Genomic DNA, 22955 nt, shown 5'->3' on the forward strand with positions numbered 1-22955 from the left:
TATTCACCCATTAAAAATCGCTTTCTTCTGCACAGCTCAAATTCACTGCCATGTGCTATGGCGACGCTAGCGTCTCTCAAAAACACCTTGGGCTCATCTGGGATTTGAACCCGGAACCTCTCACACCCTAAGCAAGAATCATACCCCTAGACCAACGAGCCACTCGATTAATCTAGTCCTTAAATGGAGGAAGCCTTGGTGACAAGCCATTAGTAAACTGAGCTGTGTCTGCCACCATCATTGAAATACTGCACAAAGAACCAACTACTAAGAACTACTACAACTATACTAATAATTTTATGTTTTTAAGTAGAATTTCCCCAACTGAAAATTACTTTACATTGTGTTATGTAAAGTAGAAACTCTAATAAAAATAACAAAAACTTATCTTTTTCTTCTCTTATACATCTGAACATGTCCGACTCTGACCTCACCCTCTCAGTAAGAAAAAATCTTGCTCGTTTGGATTTTATACACTATTGAAAACCTCAAAAACAGTTTACACTAATAGATTATTAATCTGATGATCATGTTCTTATAGGATTAGACAAAACAGGAGGAATGGAGATGGTGGACAGTTTGATGTACATTAGTATATTAAAATGTATATATCTATATATATATATATATATGATCAAAAAGGATATGTACATATGTATATACATATGTACATATCCTTTCCTTCATGCTTACACAGTAATCTGAATACATTAAGAAAATTATGGAGACAACTACTGTGTTAGAGCTAGAGTCCTGTTAACTTTAGTTTAATATAAACCTTTGATGGCTTTTTCTACTTCAAGTATGGATATGTATTCCTGACTGCATGCCTGGTCAGTGTTTTTTACCACTGTGCTGTCATCACAGCTTGTTTCATTTAGCAGTTTTTCAAAGTAATTACTCCATACTTCAAGGATATCTTTTTCTTCCGTTTTCATGTCACCATTATCATCTCTAACTCCTTTTAGAGTTAGCCCTTGAAATGTTGCTCTTTCTCTATTATCTCAATTTCATCATGAGTTGCGTGTGTAAAGAAACTATGCACTGATGCATAGTTATTCCAAATAGCCCGAAAACTTGATGCAATCCAACGAGTTGACATCTTTCCCACTTTGGTGAGACTGCAGAAAAACTGTTCTGCACATTTCCTTAGTTCATGTAATTTCTTTGGAGACATACTAAAAGTTGAATATATGTTATCAAGAAACTTCACAATATGATTTGTTGTCATAACATTTTTCATTGAATTGTGCAAAGCAAGTTCTAAGTGATGATTTATACAGTGCCATGTCAAAATTGTTGGAAAATCTTCTTTCATCAATGTTGCCAAACCTGCTCATTTCCGTAGCATAACTGAGGCCCCTTCCGTACATAATCCAATTAGAATTTCTTTCAGGATTTCTTTTTCAGACCATGTTTTTCAAGACACTTCATAAGTTCTTAATGTCAATTGCTTTGGTGCTTTCTAATTGAATTAAATCAAAGAATAGTGTTGTAACATTTACTGCACCCTGTATGTGACTTTCAGAACAGTCCGGTTAGATATGGATGTACTTTCATCCAGAATAACAGAAATTTTGGTCCTATGGTTTATGATGCTCAGTGCATGTCACATTACCATGCGAAGTATGCTCCACATCTAGCCCATTAAGAATATGAAGATCAATTAATTTTGGATGATCTACAAAAGGACGATTATGTTTTGCAATATGATATCATGTGCGAAACACATGCCACATGATTTAATGAGCTAAAGAGTTCTGTTTTTCTACAATGTGTCGCAATGAATTCTCACTTTTACTTCTAATAATTGCTTCTGCACTTTTGTGAGATTTGGTATTTCTATGTTTGTAAATTTTCTTTCTAAGTTGCTTTCGCTGGCATTGTTTACAACCTTCTCCTTTAATCCATTTATTCACTCTGATGCTAAGTGAATACCCTGATGTGAAGAACTTGCACCTAGAGTCTGTACCTCTGCACGTTATACATCCCCAAACCCCCATCCTTACAAAATAACCAATTGTTTCATTTTGAATTCCACTGGTCGAGTGTACAGCAAGTCGGCAAATCTTTCGTTTTGTTCAACGTATTAATATTATCGCATTGCAACTGATGGGACTCCTATGTTTCTGTGAATTCGTTACAGACTTCTTTGTCTTCAGAAACTATGCACAAACTGTCATTACAAACTTATTTTGTATTATCACTGTCATCCGAGCTACTTTTCCGTTTAAAGAAGGTACCAGTGTACTTATCCATAGTTGAAATAGTAGGCCCTACATAAATACAAAAATATTACATGATTTTCTTTTTGCTTCTCACAATCATGAGCTCTGATAAACAACTGCTAATCTGCTGTTCTATTGTTGGTTACTGACTGTTGCTAACATTGTTGCCAACCAGAAAAGAAAAAAATATCGCTACAAGTCTGTCAAAATCCTGCTATACTACACTGCAATAATGTTTGCTTTTCAATCGCTGCAAGATAACGCATTACAAGAAAATCCAAACCTCCCTGTCCCTTTCATCACGCGTTCGTAATCAGGCGATTATTGATATTGACTTTATATACACATTCAAAACTGTAAACAATTGTTGAATAATAACACAATAATGTAGGCATAATTACCACCATCATCAACAGTCATGGGTCCAATGCCCGTAGGTGTATGCTGCCATCTTGATATGATTCTTCCATCGCATTCTATTTTGTGCAAGATGACTCAGTTTGTGTATAGAGTTTCTGCACTATTTGACGATGTCATCGCCCCATTCTCTGTTTGGTCTTCCTCTTTTGTTCTTTCCTTCAATCATTCCAAACAGCAACGTTTTTAATTTTCTCTCATCATTCGTTCTACATATATGGCCAACTAGACATTTCCTTTTGATTATTTTCTGGATCAGGTTTTCTTTTGATTGTATCCGTCTGTAGATTTCTCATTGTTCACTTTCTGTATCCAGCTTATTCTCAAGATCTTTCTATAGCACTTCCTCTCAAATGCCAATATCCTCCTTTCAGATTCTCTCAGGAGTACCCAGGCCTCGCATCCATAGAGCATGCTGCTGAAGATACAGGTTTCTACAATGTGCAGTTTAGTTTGCATCTTTATAGCTCGGCTCTTCCATATTTTGTCCATGGCTTTTAAAATAGTTGTTGCTCTGGCTATTCTAATTTTTATCTCTTTTTTGGGGTCCAAGTCATGCGTCATCCAAGATATGTGAAGTGTTCCACATTTTCCAGTTGAAATCTATCTATCATAACTCTGTTCAGTAACTCCTGTTGTCCGAATATCATTGTTTTAGTTTTTTCAAAGTTGACATTTAGTCCATATCTTTCTTCCTTCTGTGTATAGTGTTTTCAACGTCTGTTCAAGCCTTGCTGCGTCTTCTTCAATCAGGACGATGTCATCTGCAAAGCAGAGGTAGTTCATTCTCATGCCATTTATTGAAATGCCTCCACCTCTCTTCTTTAATCTTATCTAGTGTTCTTCCCAGATGTATGATGAAGATGATTGGTGACGTGTGCCTTGACTAGTAGCAAACCAATCTCCATCCAGTCTCACCTGCTATTCTGATTTTTGCTTGTGCTTGGCTGTTTATATCTTTCAGCAGGCCGATCAATTTATTGTCCACACCATAGGATTCCAAGACAGCCCATGTTATATTTTGGTCAATATTGTCAAATGCTTTTTGGAAGTCCACGAAACAGCAATATATCATTTTGTTCTTTCTTTGAGCTATCTCTGCTATTAGTCTTAGTGCGAGTATTTGTTGCACTGTACTTTGATCTTGTCGAAATCCGGCTTGCTCATCCAGAAGATGTGCCTCCATATGCCCCTTCAGGCGTTCTGTTAGTATTTTCATCAGCGGTTTACCAAGATGACTCATTAATGCAATAGTTCTGTAATTGGTGCATTCTAAAGCACTACCTTTCTTATGAAAAACAACCATGACCGATTTTTTCCACTCTTCGGGGGCATACCCTGATCTCCATATTTCATTACATAAACTGATTCTCCCCCATATTTTAGCATCTCACCTATTATGTTGTCATTTCCAGGATTCATGTTGTTCTTGAGATGTTTTATATACTTATTCACTGCCTCTTCCAAGATGTCATTTTCAAAGATCTCTGCTGGTGGAGAGATTGCTTTTAGTTCTTTGATTACTTCTGTTGCAGTATCATTTAGTTGAATTTTATATAGTTCGCTGCAATATCTTGTCCATCTGTGTATGATTTCTGTCTTGTCCATCAATACGTTACCATTTTCATCTTTGACTGCTACTGATCTTGTTTGCCACTTCCTACTGACATTTCTTATAGTTTGTGGACCTCTCTAGTTTTGTGTTCTCCATAGTACTGTTCAATGTCTTTGCATTGGTCCTCCAACCATTTGGTTTATCAGATCTTGCTGCTTTTCGTACTTCATTGCATTTTTGATGGTATAACTCATCTGCTGCCACTGAATTATCTCTTTTAAGTTTCAGTTCTCTTTCCTCTGTTGTTCTTGATTTTATTTCCTGAGTTATCCATTTCTTGTTGATCTTTTCTCTTTCAGGAATTACTTCCTCTACTGCTTTTTTTTAGCATTGTAGTCAGTCGTTATACTCTTGTATTTATATTTTGTTTTTCACTTGGGGTCTTAAGCTTAGTTTCCAATATGTTCTGATATGCTGTTCTTAGCCTGTCTTCATTTAGTTTTGAGATGTCCCTAGCTTTTTTGGAACTTTCCTTTGTACTTCTGTTTCAATTTTAGTCTTATATTCTCAATCACTAAGCTGTGGTCCGAATCAATATCAGCTCCTTGGAATGATCTGCACTGTTGAACTGAAGTTCTCCATTTCTGTCTATTAATATCAGGTCGATCATATTCCTGTGTTTGCCATCGAAGGAGCGCCATGTCCATTTACGACAATCTTTTTGTTGGAATTTGGTATTGCAAACCATCATGTTGTTATCCGTGGTAAATTCCAGCAGCATCTCTCAACGTTCATTTCTTTCTCCATATCCAAATTTTCCCATAACCTTTTCCCATCTTGTGTTATTTTTGCCAATCTTTGCATTCCAGTCTCCTCCAATGATGAGTATATCCTGCTTTGGCACCTCATCAATTACTAGTTGTAGATCCCTGTAAAATCTCTGAATGTTTTCATCTGCACTCTCTGCAGTGGGCACATATATTTGAATGGTTGTGATATTAAATGGTTGGGCAGTGAATCTTGCAACCATTATTCTTTCACTAACTGGTTTGTATCCTATCATTGCCTGACAGGCCTTGTTACTTAGCAGGAAACCATAATTATCATAAAGGGAGAAAAGTCACAAAACTGAAAAATGTTCTGGGTCCAGGCGCAGTGCATAAAAAAATTCCGGGGAGGGCCCAGCTGAATTTAACGACTGAATAGCTCTATCTGCATTAATAGATATTCAAAAATAATTACAATGAAATAAATTAGTTAATGAAATATTTTTAAATATAAACAATTAATTACAATTTACAGAACATTTAATTATTATTAGTCAGTATAACATCCTCAAATTGAGAAAGTTTAAGGCAATCGTTTCTGTTAAGGTTTAGATTATGAATGTGGGCTTCACAGCTTTCTTTGTACAGTCTTTCCAGAAGAAAATAACTTTATGTGACACTTTGATTTTGCTCCACTGAATCCTGTGTTTTGTAGATAATGCATGGTTTATTAGTTCTTTAAGTGGCATATATATTCTTGATGTTCTTCAAGACAAATTTGTGAAGAACAGCCAGTCTCTACATAATAGCATAAGCCACAAGAACAGAGCAGGGATTCTGTAACCTCCAGGATAAGAAAAAGAAGGACATCTGTCTTTAAAAGAACTAAGGAAGGTATTAAGTTTATATCCTCCTCTCCCATTTGAAATCCACAGGAATTCTTTTGTTATGTGACCAGCAGGAGGAGAAATTATGTGAAAGATTGTTACACAAAAATGGGAGTAGTGGGACTGGTTCTGAAGACATAATAGAGTTGTTTAATGATTACTTTATTTGGATATTTTATCCCGTAAATGTAAGTTTTACTACCAGAAGGATGGAGAGGGATTAGAAGTGCATGAGGAGAGTGGTCTTCAATTAGTAAATCCTCTGGATATCAATGAGCAATGAGAATAAAGCACTGAGACTGGATGGAATTTTACAACATTTTGAGAGAATCTAAAGAATTGATAGTTCTGCTGGAATGGCCTTACAATTAGATTCTAGCTATGGCTGTGGTGCCCAAGGACTGGAAAAGGATAAAATAGTGCCATTGTAGAACATAAGAATATAAGTGTCGCACTATAGACCAGACTGTATTTCTTCTGTAGTTTAACTACTAAAGATTTTTTAGAAATTAGTGAGAGATTGTATACAGCATTGGACTGTTTATCTATGAGGATCAGCATGTATTTGTTAAGAGGTGTTCTTATTTTAGTAATCTGATTGCCTTTTATAATAAAGTAAGAGTTCCCCTTAACTTATCCATGCTAACCCTCACAGATAACATTATTCATCTCAGCCCAATGCTGTATACAATCTCTCACTAATTCCTCATCGTTTGATGAGGGGAAGACGTACTGATATATTTCTTTTTTTTTTTTTTTTTTTTTGGACTTTACAAAAGCTTTTAACAGGATGCCACATGAAAAGCTGATATTTAAGTTACAGCATATGGGTTTAGATGTCAAGATAGTGAACTGGATTGGGGATTGGCTATCTGATAGATATCAGAGAGTTGTGTATGAGGGTGCAGTATGAAGGAAGATGAAGGTTACAATGGGAGTTCCACAGGGCTCAGTACCAGGTTCTGAATATCAATGATAACGTCAGTGGCATGCAGGGGGATATTCAGTTGTTTGCTGATGTCATGATGGGAATAGTTATTAGTAATAGTGCAGATGTGGTAGCCCTTCAGAAGGATTTGAATAAACTGGACAGATGGAAAAATGAATGGGATTATCAGTTTAATGCAACTAAATGTAAGGTCTTGAAATTTAGGATCCTTGATGGGAGGATGCATACACTGTTTAAAGAATTATACTAGAGGAAGTGGAGGCACCAAGAGATCTTGGAGTCATGACTGATAGAAACCTGAAATTCAGGAAACGTATTTCAAAGGTGGTGAAGGTAATCCAAAGGACTGTTGCAATACTGAGAAGGGCGTTGACAGGCAGAGATAGAAGAGTTGTGATTTCATTGTGTAAAGCCCTGCTATGACCACTTCTGTGTGCTCAGGTTTGGTCACTGGGATTTGAAGAGGATAAATTAATGTTGGAAAGGGTGTTAAGGTATATATTGAAAATGACATCAGAATTGTAGAATGTTAGTTATGAGGATAGGCTGAATGCATGTGGACTGCAAAGTTTGGTAGGTGGAAGGAGAAGTGATATTACTGAGATATTTATATTGTTTAGAGGTTGTTACAAGGTTGAGATTGGGAAGTTCTTTCATATGGTAAAACAAAGGGAAGGTGTGAGGACAAACAGCATCTCTTGAGGTTAAAAATGGAAGTGGTAAAGAAGAGGGTGAGGAGAGGGGTTGGACTGAAATACACTCTCTAACAGGGTAGTGAGAGCACAAACAGCAAAGGAGTAGTATGAAAAACTGTGTTGTCTAGGATGGGTCTCCTGTTACGAGTCACAAGACTCATAACAGGAGGTCCTTTATATAATCATAATTTTCTTTTTTAATATGATATTAAACTAAATCATGATGACTCATATTTCAAATTGTCTGTATGCTCTTGTGTCTTATCCTGAACCAGCATAAAGATGTCGCTATCAACAATGACAGAGTCAACTGGACTTATTTTATTTCTCTTGTCTTCTCTAGTTGTGAATCTATACACAACTTTATGTTGGAACATGATATTAATGATGACTAGTTCATGTCCTCAATATATATCCAGAAATCACTCATTGTTATTATTAGCTAGTTATAAGCCAGCCTGGTTGGCTGAGTGATTAGCATATCCACTCTCCAGCCAAAAAGCTGAGGGTTCATAGTGGTGGTGGTCGGGGGTAGATGGTGTTGGTGTAGATGCTAAAGGTAGTGGCAGTTGGTGGAGACAGAGAGTTGTAGAGTAGGTGCCCTCCCTCGATGAGTCTTTGGACTGCCTAGAGGTGTTACGTAATAATAATAACAATAATAACATATTTATGTTATTATTATTATTCATGCCTCCATGGAGTCAAGAGCCTCATCATGGGAGGTCCACCTAGGAAACACAAAGTCTATCATACCATTCCTTGAACTCATTCACCATTCTTGCTCTCATCACTCTATCAGGCAATGAATTCCACAGTTCAACCACCCTCCAACAAAGAAACCACTCTTCACCCTCTTGCTCATGGCTTCGCTTCCATTTGTAACTTCCTGGGATGACTCCTTGTCATTACTCCTTCCTGCTGTTCCACCAAGTGAAAGAACTTCCCAGTGTCAACCCTGTAACTACCACTCGACAGTTAAAAAGTCTCAATCATATCATCTCTCCTTCTTCTATTTACCAAACTCTGCAGTCCACATTCCCTCAACCGATCCTCATAATTAACATTGTACAGTCCTGAAATAATCTTTGTTATCTACCTCTGTATCCTTTCCACAGTTAATTTTTCTCCTTCAAATCCTGGGAACCATATTTGAGAATAACAGTCTAAGTGTCATCTGATCAGAGTCTTACACAATTATTGTTTCATTGTGTAAGACTCTGATCAGACTATATTTCTACCCACTGCAGGGTGAAGGCCTCTCCCATTGGGGAGGTTTTGGATCTACTACTCCCATGGTGACCCAGTCCATATTGAGAGAGTGACACAAACATCCATGCCTACGCGGGATTCGAACCCACAGCCTCTTGGCTGAAGAGCAGATATGCTAACCACTCAGCTCGCCAGGTTATATAAATATAACATAAAGGTAACCCAGAGGATTGCTACAATACTTAGAAAGACACTGACTAGCAGAGATAAAATTGTAGCAAAGCAATCCTCTGGGTTACCTTTATGTTATATATATATATATATATATGTGTGGAAAGTTTTTTTACTTTGGGTATATAGTATAATAAAGATACCAAGCAATTTTATAAGCTAGGTTTTAATCCTTTTTTTTTCCCAAATAAGCAAACAGACAGGTAAGTCAAGTTTGCATCTGCACGTAGTGCAAGTCTGAGGCAACTCGTGGTAAAAGTGGAGTAAGCTCCGATCACTTTCCTTAGTATTTTCCCCTAATGCAAAGCACATCCCCTTGCGGAGATGTATGATGCTATGCATTAAAGGCAAGGGCCACTACCCAGACCAGTTTCGACCTTTATTGAGGTCTCGTCAGTGGGAGCCAGATCTAAAAATACCAAGGTTCAAGTAATGCAGAGCTTATAAATTTTACCTAAACAAGTTGCCACAAGATGCTTTAACCTTAGATGAAAAGCCAAACGGCTATTTTTCTGGCAAGGCTGATACGTTAAGGGGATAAAAATCCCTTATTGTTTTTCAGCCAGTAAGCGAAACTAAGATCGAAAACTACAATCTGAACGTTTCATGCCGACGATTCGTATAGCGAAAGAATGCAAGTTCTTTTACTTAAACTCTGATATTCTAGGTCTAGCTACTCACTAATGAGACCTCAAAAAAGGTTGAAACCGGTCTTGGTAGTGACCTCTCCTCATAATGTAAAGCAGTACTACATCTCCTAGGAGCTGTGTGTTTTTACATTATGAGAAAATACTCAAGAATAGTGAGGGATCTTGCTCCACCTTTGCAACGAGTTGCCTTGGTGTGTGGCACTACCAAGTGGTCACTTATGCTTGGATCCGCCGACAGTTCATCGGCATGAAACGTTCAGAGCGTAGTTTTCGATCTTAGTTTCACTTACTGGCTGAAAAACAATAAGGGATTTTTATCCCCTTAACGTGCTTTAACCTTATTAGATAAAAACCTCAGGATGAGATTTTTATCTAATAAGGTTAAAGCAACTACGGAAATGTAATATATGCTAGGTTTATATATATATATATAATATATATATAGAAAATAGATTATATATAGAATATATAATATATAAAGAAAATTTTATAGCTAGGTTTATATATATATATATATATATATACAGGGTGTTCGGGATAAATTTGACAGTTTCGTAAGGAAAAAGAAAATCTTCTTTGTATCTATTAAATTTAATGAATTGACAAAAAAACATTACAGGCAGAGTTAATTACAATACTATCAACAAGATTTACTCAAAATAACCACCATTAGCATCGATCACAGCTTCAATTCTGCTTCGGAACCTCGAACAAGCTGATGCTACAGTCTCCCTGGGAAGGGCCGCAAAAACTGTTTTAATTTTATCCATTAACTGGGCTTTTGTATTACTGGAAGTGCGATTGGTGTCTTTTTCAACTGCGCCCCATACAAAATAATCCATGGGGTTAAGGTCTGGGGAGTTTGGAGGCCAAACATTTGGACTGGTGAAGTCGTAGAAATTTTCAGACAACCATTTTTGACTTTTCCCAGAGGTGTGGCAAGGGGCCAAATCCTGCTGCCATACATACGGCCTACCATTGGCTACCCTTGTTATCCAGGGCTTGACTACAGTTAGCAACTCCACGAACAAAGCCCGAATTCCAATGCCAGGGTTCTTCAACACCTGTTCCTGCAGATTTGCGAGGAATTCTGCTGTACGAACGCAATCAGATCGTCTGCTAGGGATCTTTCTTCTTGCTACATCCTCGTAGTCACCATTGCAAGTCTCTAGTTCATGCCTGATTGTTTTTACTGTATTCAGGGAGCATTGGGCAGCAGTCGTAATATCCTTATTTTGATGGCGGGCACGAATCATCATGATACAAGTTATTCTCTTCCATGATTCAGGTGGGTTCCAGCTATCCATCCTTTCTGACATCTTGTATATGAATGAAGAAGGGTCCAAACTTTTAAATGAAGAGAAGTGTGTGTTAATACATGTAACTTACGGAAAAATATAATTAATTATAAATATGTCAAATTTATCCCGAACACCCTGTATATATATATATATATTGGAATTCATATTTACTCAATGAAAATGATATGGAAATTAATAAAGTTTGAATGACTAAACACAGAAAATAATAAAGAATGGGGTTTAATGGGAACACTACCTGTTTCGTTCATAAAACAAGCTGACTACCGCAACAAAATACTGTACTTGAATTATTGGAGACAGACACTTACTCTGAACTTAATAATAATCCAACAAGAGAATTTTGTAACAGAACCAACAATCTTCTAAAAGCAACTTCAGAATTACCAAGGCACATCCGTCTTTCTCTCAGATCTGTTCATCCTTCAATCCCACGATTATACGGCCTTCTGAAGATCCATAAAATTCATACTCCCCATAAGACCAATAGTTGAAGATATTGACTCACCAACTTACAATGTGTCTAAATATCTCGCCTCTTGCTTAACACACCTAACAGGAAAATCTACTTCTTATGCAAAATATTCAGCTGACTTTGTTTCGAAGATAAAAAAATCTCAAACTAAACAAATCAGATTTAATGGCAAGTTTTGAGATAGTGTCTCTTTTCACAAATGTTCTAACCCAGCAAGTTCTCAATCTCCTTAAGAGCAAATTATCCAAAAAATTCTTCACCTTACTCTCCTACTGTGTTAATTCAGGACACTTTAGATTTGAAGACAAGATATTTAAACAAAACTCAGGATTAGCTATGGGCAACCCACTCTTCCCAGTACTAGCAAATATTTTTCTTGAAGGCTTTGAAGAAAAAGTAATTAGTTCGTTTATACTAAAACCTAAAATCTGGCTGTGTTTTATTGATGATGTTTTGCTCATTTGGGAGCACGGCCTAGATAACCTTAATATTTTTCTGGATCATCTCAACAACTTACGTCACAAGATTAAATTCACCTATGAACTAGAAACCAACAATTGTCTTGCTTTTTAAGACTTAAAACGTACAAGATGCTCTGATAATATCAAAATCTCCATCTTCAGAAAGCCTATACATACGACAGATACCTTCATGCATCCTTCCATCACTACCCTCCACAGAAATTTGGCATTATATCCACCCTGGCACATCGAGCCAGATCATTATTATCCGATGAGACAGAACTTCAAAACGAACTTAATTTTCTAAAAAGGACCTTTCTGAATAATGGTTTCTCTCTAAAAAAATGTTGAAAAATTTCTTTTCTGCCATTATCAACCTACTACGGAAGACTCATCCTCCCCAAGAGCGTATATCTCTTTGCCTTTTATCAGTTCCCTCTCTCCCAAACTGGCTAAAATTCTTAAGAAATTCAACATCAAAACATGTTTCACTATGTTTCCTAAACTCTGTTCCATCTTCAGTTGACCTAAAGGAAAACATCATCTCCTTCAGTACCCAGGAGTTTACAAGATTATGTGTAATTGTGGAAAGCCTTACTATGGTCAGACTGATAAATCTATCCTTTTCTGTGTTGAGAAACATCAAAGAGATATTTCCTACAACAGAACCCGAGCTAGCACTCTCTCCAGCCATGTCCTATTCTCTATAAACTCCGACGAAGGCCTCCAACATCTTATACTGGTCTAAAACTTCAAACATACATAAGTGTTATGATGAACTTGAGAGATGCATTCTCGAATCTAAAGAAATTTCACTCGATTCAACCCGCCTGAAAAATATCCTCAGCTACAATTCATCTGATATGCACATTTCTGCTGTCCAGTACTACCGTTCTCGCGATATCTCTCCACACACACAGTTACATACAGCTGGAACTGTAGCACGTAATCCAGTTTAAACTGTACCACAGTTTATATTAGATCTGTTGTCGTTATTATGTAATGTTTCTGTAGTTTTTTGTGTATATAACTCTTTGTAGTCGGATATCTGAAGAAGTTGTTTTATCAACGAAACTAGTAGTGTTCCTCATTCTTTATTATTCTTGGTGTTTAGTCATTCAAACTTTATTAATTTCCATATACCATATATACATATATATATATATATATATATATTTTATAAAAAGATTGAATGACTAGAACTGAGAGAAATGAAAACAAAGTTTATTAGTATTACACAACTAGTTTCAGCTTGTATCAGCTTTCGTCTAGTGCACATTAAAAAAGAAATAACCAGTAAAAACACATGGAAAATAACTGTAAACAACACAGAAAAATTAGTGTATACTTATTTCAAAGTTGAAGTCTGTGCATTCAAAATTGTTTCCTCGTTGGCTTCATTGTTGGGCGTATGCATGCATATAGCATCTCGTAAATGCCAGTATTTGACTACAGCACTGAAGGCCTCTCCCATTGCAGGAGGTTTTGGGTCTACTACTCCCATGGTGACTCATTCCATATTGAGAGAGTGTCACAAACATCCATGCCTCATGGGATTCGAACCTACAGTGAGTCTGAAAGGTTGTTGTTGTTGAGATGTAGGGGGGTTGATTCTATTATTATTATTTTGTTCTATTATATACACACACACATACATACAACCTGGCCAGCTGAGTGGTTAGTATATCTGCTCTCCAGCCAAGAGGCTGTAGGTTCGAATCCTGTGAGGCATGGATGTTTGTGACATTCTCTCAATATGGACTGAGTCACCATGGGAGTAGTAGACCCGAAACCTCCTGCAATGGAAGAGGCCTTCACCATGCAGTGAGTAGAAATATAGGCTGTTCATATTATTATTATTATTCGTGACACCACCAAGGAATCCGAAGACTCATCGTGGGAGGACACCTATTGTACAACTATCTGTCTCCACCACTACACCGATCCTCTACTACCAATCATCTACATCAGTGCCATCTACTGCCCACCACAGCTAGTATTTTTTTGTCTGTAAATTGCATGTGTTCTGAAGGGCTGATTTGTCTGTATGCGGGATGAAAAACCCTGCTACCATCGTATGAGATCTGCTAACTCACTTTCGATTGAAAAAGTCCATATAAAGATTCCTCCCTAAATATATATATATATATATATATTTATATAACCTTCTTTCCAATATTGTGATATTTTTATCCTTCTCAGCACTAAGGTGATCCATTTCTGGTTTGAAATCTCCTGTATCCTAAAATATGTATGAAGATATCACTAATTCTAGTAACATAATGAATAAAGCTTTTCTTATTTCTTTTGCCTTCTGTGCATGTCTGTAGAGATGTTCCAACTCACACTAGACATACCATAGCTATTCCTTCCTTTCACTTATACTATTGCCTGATGATAACATATAGCTATGCATTAGTAGACTTGGATTTGTTTTAGGCTTCTAAATCCCAGTAATACTCGCTGTATCAGCATTGTACTTCTCTAATTCTTCTAAAGTTATGCATCTTTTTTGTTGATACTTCTTTTGATGGTGCTTATCTTCACTCTGCTTGTGATGAGTTTGGGTTTGATGCTAGAGGTGAAATTTTCCCATTTTTCTAGGTTCCCTGACAAAAATATCATTTATCATCATATTATATTATCAGGGGTGGGACCCTTGTGTTTGATCAGTTGGTGCTCTAGGCGAAATAATGTTTTAACAAATTGTTTCTGATTGAAGCAATAGAGAACACAGCTGGTTGGTTAAATCTCAAATTGTAAGCCCATTTTCATTTGCTCAGTGTCTGGATAGATGCTTGCTAAGAGAGTGCAACATTAGAAGGTGAAAATTTGATGTTAGATCAGAAACCCTGGTCAAATCACAGCATTCCTTAAAGGCTATGTGAAAGTCTCTTCTGGTTATCCACCTCTGATACTTAAGAAGCACTTTGATTATTTAATTTAAACAACACTGCTGGATTTCCTGTCTTAGTGTTCAAACTATTATTATTATTATTGTTATTACCACCCCAAGACCTCATGGAGTCAAAGACTCATCTGGGAGGTACTTTTATCACACACACAGCTCATCATACCATGTTTTAAACACATTCAAACTCTTTACAGACACCACATTCTCAGGCAAGGCATTCCAATCATTCACAACTCTGCATGAAAAAAACCTGCCTCTAAAACCCTCTTTATACAGTTTCCAGGGATTACCTCTGGTTCTCCCCTGATCTCCCACTATTCTCTGTAAAACTTCTCCAACACTGATCCTATAATAACCCCTTACCAACTTGTAGGTCTCTATCATATCTCCACTCTTCCTCCTGTCCACCAGACTCTGCAAATTACATCTTCTCAATCTTTCCTCATACTCGACATTCCAGAGGTCAGAAACTACCTTAGTCAGTCTCCTTTGGATCCTTTCCAACATCTCTTCATCCTTCTGAAAACCCGGTGACCAAATCTGGGCAGAATAGTCCATGTGTGGCCTAATCAAAGCCTTATACAACGGAACAAGAATCTCCCTACTTCTACACGTCAGTGGCCTCCGCATCATTCCCAGAAGCCTTTGTGTTGTCTTCACAATTTTGGCAATGTGTCCCCTAAATTTTAGATCCTTATCCACTATCATCTCCAGATCTCTTATTTCCTCTACCTCCAAGAATATATTCTCACCAAGCATAAATTCTGCATCCCATCTTTGTTTTCGAAATTTTAAAAACTTACATTTTGCAACATTGAACTCACATCTCCATTTCCGTGCCCAATCACTCAATCATCAAACATTTAGTGAAAAACTATATTTCTCAATAAAAACATTCACAGCATTTTCAAATATTCCCAATATATTCTCCTTTCCTAGCATTAGCCAATTTCTTCAAATACAGCCAGCTTGGTTGGTTGAGTGGTTAGTGTACCTGCTCTCCAATCAATAAGTTGCAGATTTGAATTACACTGTGGGCATGAATGTTTGTGATTGCAGATTATAGTGGTACACCGTGTGTACCACTATAATCTGCAATTTGGGGGGCCTGCCCCCCAAAAAAAAGAAAAAGGAAAAAAAGACTAGAAACATTTTCAAATATCTTTTCCTAATTAAAATTCTTTTTTTTTTTAAATTTTAATTTATTTATGTTGTATCGTGACTTATATTTTTATACCACTTATGAATTAGAGGTCACATAAGGAGGGAATTCCCTATAGCTCTCGGGATTCACGGCCGCTGTGAATGCAAGGTGAATGAAGTAGTGCTCTGGCAATAATTTATTTGCCTGAGACAGGCCAGAGATCACGGGTATCATGTATTGGCGATCACTGCAGATGCTCAGTCATAGGTCGTATGCAATGCGTAGCATGTATTCTCAAATCGTCTACTCAACTCGGCCCTCCCAAGATAAAATCACGAGTGCTCGTCCCCCCCCCCAAATTAAATCTTGAGTACTCGGCCCCCTCCAAGATTTAATGCTGAGTGCACCACTGTTTTCAACTACACATAGAAATAATAATTTGACCTATATGAACTATCATATAGATCAAACTGTGAACTGCATGTTTTGTACATTCTGTGCAATCCAAAAAAACGAGTTCCTTAAAAATATATCATCATCTGCATAAAACCTGTAGGCATGTGTGTTACTTGTTCCGTTCAAACCTATTTACAATAAGGTATAAGTTTAGCTCTCTCTCTATTGTCTCTAAGAAAAAACTCTCTATTGTCCTACAATCCTATCTCACCTAGGATAATTAAAGCAAGATTCAAAACATCAATCGGATCACTAACTATTATTTAAGTATACTCACCAACTTCGACATCATCAGAAGACATTGAGGAGTTCTATATAGACTTGCAAAAGGCAGTAGAGAAGACATCAAGTCAAGATCTCCTAAGTGTAATGGGGGACTTAAACGCAAAAGTAAGCAAAGACAGGGATACCTGGCCAAGCATAATCGAAAAGTTTGCATATGGAGAAAACAATGAATGTGGCAAAAGACTGCTAAACTTCTGCTCAAATAATAGACTAACAATCAGGACTGGCCTTCTCTATAAAGGGGCCCGGGTGCAAGAAACCTTTTGGGGCCCTAAAATATTTTTCAAATGTAAAAATTAAAGGATTCGAAATAAACGTATTGTAAAACCTCTTACCTGCAAATGATTTTGGCACAGGAAAACAAAAAAAACACATTTGAAATATCATATGTTTCCGTAAATGTGTACCGACTGTGCCCACTCGATGTTGGCCTGGGTGCATTGCACCCACTGCACCCACGAGATGGCTGGCCCTGCTAACAATAACCAACACTCTCTTTAAACATCCAAAACCCTAAAGAAAATGGACATGGACATCACCAGACAGACAAACCAAGAATATGATAGACTATATTATTGTAAACCAAAGATGGAAATCAAGTATCCTAAATTGCAGATCCTTCTCTGCAGATTGTGGATCAGACCATAAGCTAGTGTTAGCAAACTAAGAATAAAGTTAAAATCTGGAAGCACTTTTAGAGTCAAAAGGAGACTGAATGTAAAAAAAACTACACGACAACAATATTCTAAGAAAAAAAACAAGACTAGATAAAAACCTCAAGGAACTACCAAAGCAGAATATAAACATCGAAGAACATTGGTGCAAATTAAAAGAAATAATATTAAATTCGGCAGAAAAAACAATAGGTTACACAGAAAGAGAAAGTAAAAAGTATAATAAAATTAGTTTAATCCTTTATCCAAGTGTGAGCAAACAAAGTTTGTGCCTGAAAGCATCTTCAGGACTGGGGTAAGGTGGCACAACACCAGGGCAACTCGTTGCAAAGGTGGAGCAAGATACCAACACTCCTATCTCAGTATCTCCTATAATGCAAAACACAACTTTCAAGAAAGTAAAAAGGACTGGATCTCGAATGAAGTAAAAAGGTTAAGCGATCAAAGGAAAAGCATGAAACTAAAACAGAACTATAACAGAAATGAATATAATAGATAAACCAGGGAAATTAGAAAACTAGTTAAAAGAGACAAGAATAACTGGTTAGAAGAAAAATGCAAAATGGCAGAAAAGCTATCAAAAGAAAATAACTTTCATGGATTACATAAACAAATAGATCAAATTAGTAAGACATGGACAACAAACATTATAATGATCAAAAACAAAGAGGGAGAACTAATTGAGGAGGAAAAATTTATTTCCTCTTCCACTGAAATGGAAGAGGAAACAAATATCTTTACCAAAGAAATAATAGCACACAGCATAGAAAAACTCAAAACTGGGAAAGCACCTGGCATTTCCCAAATACATGCAGAATTCTTAAAAGCAGGAAAGGAACAACTTTTGGAACGATTAAAAAAATTATTTGAAAGGATCTACAAAAACGAAGCAGTGCCTACTGATTGGACCAAATCAGTCATAACTCCTATATACAAAAAAGGAGATAAAACAGAATGCAATAATTACAGAGGCATTAGCATCCTCAGTATTCCAAGTAAGGTTTTTATGAAAGTACTACAAAAACAAATTAAGCCATATATAGAACTAGCACTAGGAGAAGAACAAGCAGGTTTCAGACCAGGGCGAAGCACAATTGATCAACTATTCACCTTAAGACAGCTAATAGAAAAGACACTAGAGTACAACCAAAGTTGATACATAAATTTCATAGACTTTCGTCAGGCATTTGATTCAATCTGTAGAAGAGAACTATGGAAAACTATGGAATTTGGAATTCCCAACAAAACTATAAGAATAATAAAAAATCTGTATGAGAAATCTGAAAGTGCAGTACGAATGGAGGACACCTTAACCAACTGGTTCCACACAGAGAGCGGAATAATCTGGTGATACAATCTGTCACCAGACCTGTTCAATCTTACACTGGAAGAAGCAACTAATAAGGCTTTAAACAATGAAGACTCCAGAATCAAAATATATTGGAAAAATGTGACAATAAAATTTGCAGATGACATTGCATTACTTGCAGCACAGAAGAAAATCTACAGCGAATTTCTGATAAAATAAAGGAGGGTGTATAAAATCTGTATTAAATATAAATATAGACAAAACAAAATTTATGCAAATAGGAAAAAAAGTACCAATCTGAAAATTGAAATTGATAATAAGAATCTTGAGCAGGTAGAAAACTTCACCTACTTTGGAGGAGTTATTGAGTACAATGGTGAAATTAAAAAAGATATAAACAGATGAACCAGTCAAGCATCCCAAACTTTTGGACGACTTAATAAAATATTAAAGGCAAGAGACATCAAACAAGTAACAAAAGTAAGAATCTATGAAACAATGGTCCAATATTCCTCTATGGAAGTGAATGCTGGAATCTCAAAAAGGCTGAAGAGAAAAAATTATTAGTTACTGAAATGGGTTGGTTAAGAAGATTACTTGGAGTATCTCTGCTGGATCGACTAAGAAACAAAGACATAAGGAAACGACTAAAACAAGAAATGACAATAATAGACAAAATCCAAGAAAGAAGACTGTGATGGTTTGGCCATGTGACCAGAATGGGAACAGAAAGACTACCATCTAAAGCCCTGAATACAACAATGGAAAGTAAAATCCAAAGGACGGCCCAGAATTTGATGGATGGACAAAATAAAGTAGGACCTGAAAACCAAATCACAACAAGCGACACCAAACTGGACAGAATTGTTCAGACTTTCCTGGGACAGACAGAAGTGGAAAGAGTTCATTCGGCCTGATCATCATCATCCACATAGATGATGGAGGAAGAGAGAAGAAGAATATAAGTTTAGCAATTATTATTTTTAAATAACTGATATATATATATATATATATATATATATATATATATAGGGATCATCCCTAGTAATTAAGAGTTAGTTAGGGGGCGAAGGCTAGATTTTCACTTGGAGAGTGGGATTGCCAATGAAATCTCAATTCAGAAAAGAAAAAAAAAAATATATATATATATATGTAATGCATTGCTGGAGTGCATTGTGAATGTAAATAACTTCAAAATTCATTATGATGGACATGCTGCTGGTTGAGTGGGGTTCCCAAGATGAGTCTGTTGACTCCATGGAGGTTACCATAATAATCATATAAATGTTTCTATGATGAGTCCTTCGGGGATGTCACGTAATAATAATAATATATACATATATATATATTGATATAGATATGTTTCCATTGAAATCTGATTGGAGGAAAAGGATAGAAGAAAGACATCTCAGAAATTAATATCATCATTTTAATAAACGACGTTCAAAACGTCGACAGAAACTGTTTCTGATTAAGTAATTAGCGTACAGTAAACGCGCATTTCCCGCTAAAATGGAGACTAACACGTGCCTCTTCCAAGGATATAACCACGGGGTCTACATTCAACAGAGGAAAGAAAAATGGATAAGTACTATTGGTTAGGAGGTGGAATACAAAGCTGTTTCAGAACACGCTGCTAAATCCACACGCCACTTAATAGCTGGGACATATAAAAAGTAGTTCGATTAGTAATACTCCATTTAAAGTTCAAGCATTAACTTAATACGTTGTTAAATAGTTTTGAGGAAATTGAAAATGCACGATAGTTTGCAGTTAAGTATCGTTATGTTAGGGTTTTAATTCTCAAACGGAACTAGGATGGCATGAGCCGTGTGCCGTCATTGGTTAGTTTGAACAGCCGCTCATAAATAATTTAAGTGCCCAAAGAACGCGCCACACCGGCAGCTATTGGAATTCTACATTTCAATACCCCTCTAAGAGCAATTGGAGTTGCCGCGCTTTCATCGTGGCGACCGTAAGGAGCAGATTCAGTCAGAGCTTGTCTTGCGTGCTGTTCTGGTGTATTTAATTTGCTGTTGGAAAGGAGTTGATCGGAAGGAACAGGAAATGGAGAAGAGAATAGCTTTAGAAAAACGTGGAAAGAATCCCGCTCAGGTAATTTATTATTTTTCACAAGATAGTTAACATTTTGGATATTCAAGAAAATCATGTTAGGAGGATCCTTTTTTGTTTTTTTTTATTTTATCAGTGCAAAATTAAAAACGTATCGCACATCAGAAGTTCGCTGGCTGAATCAAGTGTCTGCTAGCTACCACATGTGCTCGTTACTTTTGTTTGTATATGAAATTCATATATACAGTAGATATGATGTATTTAACCGTATATTTTATATATGAGGACATCATTATGCACGTGTTGTGTAAGATTTTATCCACATGGCATAAATTCAATCATGTCTTCCATAATTAATTTCCAGGAGTATCATAGTTGGGCTGATTTCATAAAAATTATGCTACAGTTTTAGGTCCATATCTGAGCACTTAATGAGTACATTGCTGAGGTTTTTTTTTTGCTTAATTTGAATGACTTCCTTTATGAATAGGTAAATAAAAGAATGGCCACTTATTCCTAACTTTAAATAAGATTTAGCAAGACAACACATGGAATGGCCAAACATTCCGTTTTATATTGGTCCTCGGTGATGTTATTTTTGATCGTGATTGTTTACAAAAAAAAAGTTTTAAAAAATACTATTTCGGCAATCGGTGATTAACTAGTGCAACGTTTGCTATGTTAACCCATAAGCAGCAACGAATGTTTGTGAAAAATAACTTTTATTATATAATCTCATAACAGTTTTTTTTTTAGTTATCACAAAATGCTATTTGATTGGCATGGGTATGTCTGAAAACTCATTCTGACAAGTTCCATCAAAACGTGTGAATTCTTTTCGCCAAGTGTTTAAGCAATATTATTTCTTCACGATATTTTGCATTCTGTAGAACAAATTTTGAATAGCTTGAAACACGTGTTTTGTGTTAGCATTTTTTGCTTGTAAACATCTTTGAGGAAGACATTAGCCATCGAGCTTTTTTTTTTTTTTTCATTTTTAATTAAGTGTTTCTTGTCCTCATGTTATGAGAAACCGATCACAACATTTCTTAGTGTAATGGTTGACTTAAAGTTCTTAATTTTAATATGTGTTTGTGTATACACACACATACAGAGAAAGGAGAGGGTATAGGACTCGTTTCCTTGTGTTACTACGAACATGCTGCCGCCATGTTTTTGGGAAATTAGTAATATGCGTGTTCAGAGAAAGAATCGTATCATTCCCATTATGGTGAATTATTTAGAAAGATGTGGTTGTCCTTAGCATTTAAATACCGAACTACGTATCATAAGTCATAGAACAATGCTAATTCTTTATTTTTCTTATCTAAAACGTACCCTCTCTTTTGTGTCGGTGTTGGAACCGTAGATAGGCTCATGACGTTGTCCTTCATGGTAGTAAAAGTTAGGTTGAAGGCACTGACGTAATCTCCAATATGGCATCCTTTGTAGGCATTTAACGAAATACCGAACATCACAACCCAAAACTAATTGCTAGTCCGTTATTTTTGTTACAGTAATTTTATTATTGTCTATATTGTATTCTTAAAGTTGCAAATCTCGTGCTAGTATTTTCAACCGAATACTTCAAGCACCGGCAAATCGAAAGAACATGGTGGCTTCAACTGCGATCTCCCTCTTGGTCCTTTGTGGCCGACGTTTTATCCAATAGTATGTGGTGTTATGTGAGTTGTGCAGCGTATAGGAGAAAGTCGGCACTGAAACGTCTCTGTCATAAGCACAGATCGTTAATAAACAAGGGGATCGTTGATAAATTATTAGTAAGATGAAACACTGTTGGTATTTGTGTTTTACAGTAATCGTGTTGTCATTAAAACAAGAAAAAGATTGCAATATTAGGGAAAAAAGCACTATTTATCTTTTCTGCCATAGTTATACTGCATCTTTATCAGGAACATTCATTAATAAAATCGAATCTCGAGATTTCTCGTGTTATCGTAACTGTTTAGTTATTAGTACTGATTATTAAGCGTTGACTTATATTGTAACTATAACAGATATTAAGGCTCTAGAGACTTAAGTGCTATATTTCTGTGTTAACAGTCAAAGGAATATGCTGATTTGAGGGTGAAAAAGAAATTATACTTTTTTTTCTTTTTTTTTCATGTGCTAACTCGAATGGTGATATCTGAAGATTTTTATTCCTGCAAATTTTGCATTTCGCTGATTTTTGGGAGCCTATTTGGAACAACTTCAGATGTGTAATTTGAATAAAACATGTAAAGATTGTCTTGAA

General features: G+C 36.3%; 1 protein-coding gene across 1 annotated transcript in view; it reads left to right on the forward strand.

Moving 5' to 3' along the window:
• Positions 1 to 20307: 20307 nt before the first annotated feature.
• The window catches only part of LOC150099034 (acidic leucine-rich nuclear phosphoprotein 32 family member A-like), a 140075-nt gene continuing 137427 nt past the window's right edge, over positions 20308 to 22955 (forward strand). The window contains exon 1 of the mRNA XM_090404744.1: positions 20308 to 20740. Coding sequence (XP_090260870.1) covers positions 20693 to 20740 — 48 coding nt within the window. The 5' untranslated portion in view covers positions 20308 to 20692. The remainder of the gene's footprint in view (positions 20741 to 22955) is intronic.

Source organism: Typopeltis vanoorti, chromosome 15, assembly GCF_054136105.1.
Source record: "Typopeltis vanoorti isolate ZY-2024b chromosome 15, IOZ_Tvanoo_1.0, whole genome shotgun sequence".
NCBI lineage: Eukaryota > Metazoa > Arthropoda > Arachnida > Uropygi > Thelyphonidae > Typopeltis > Typopeltis vanoorti.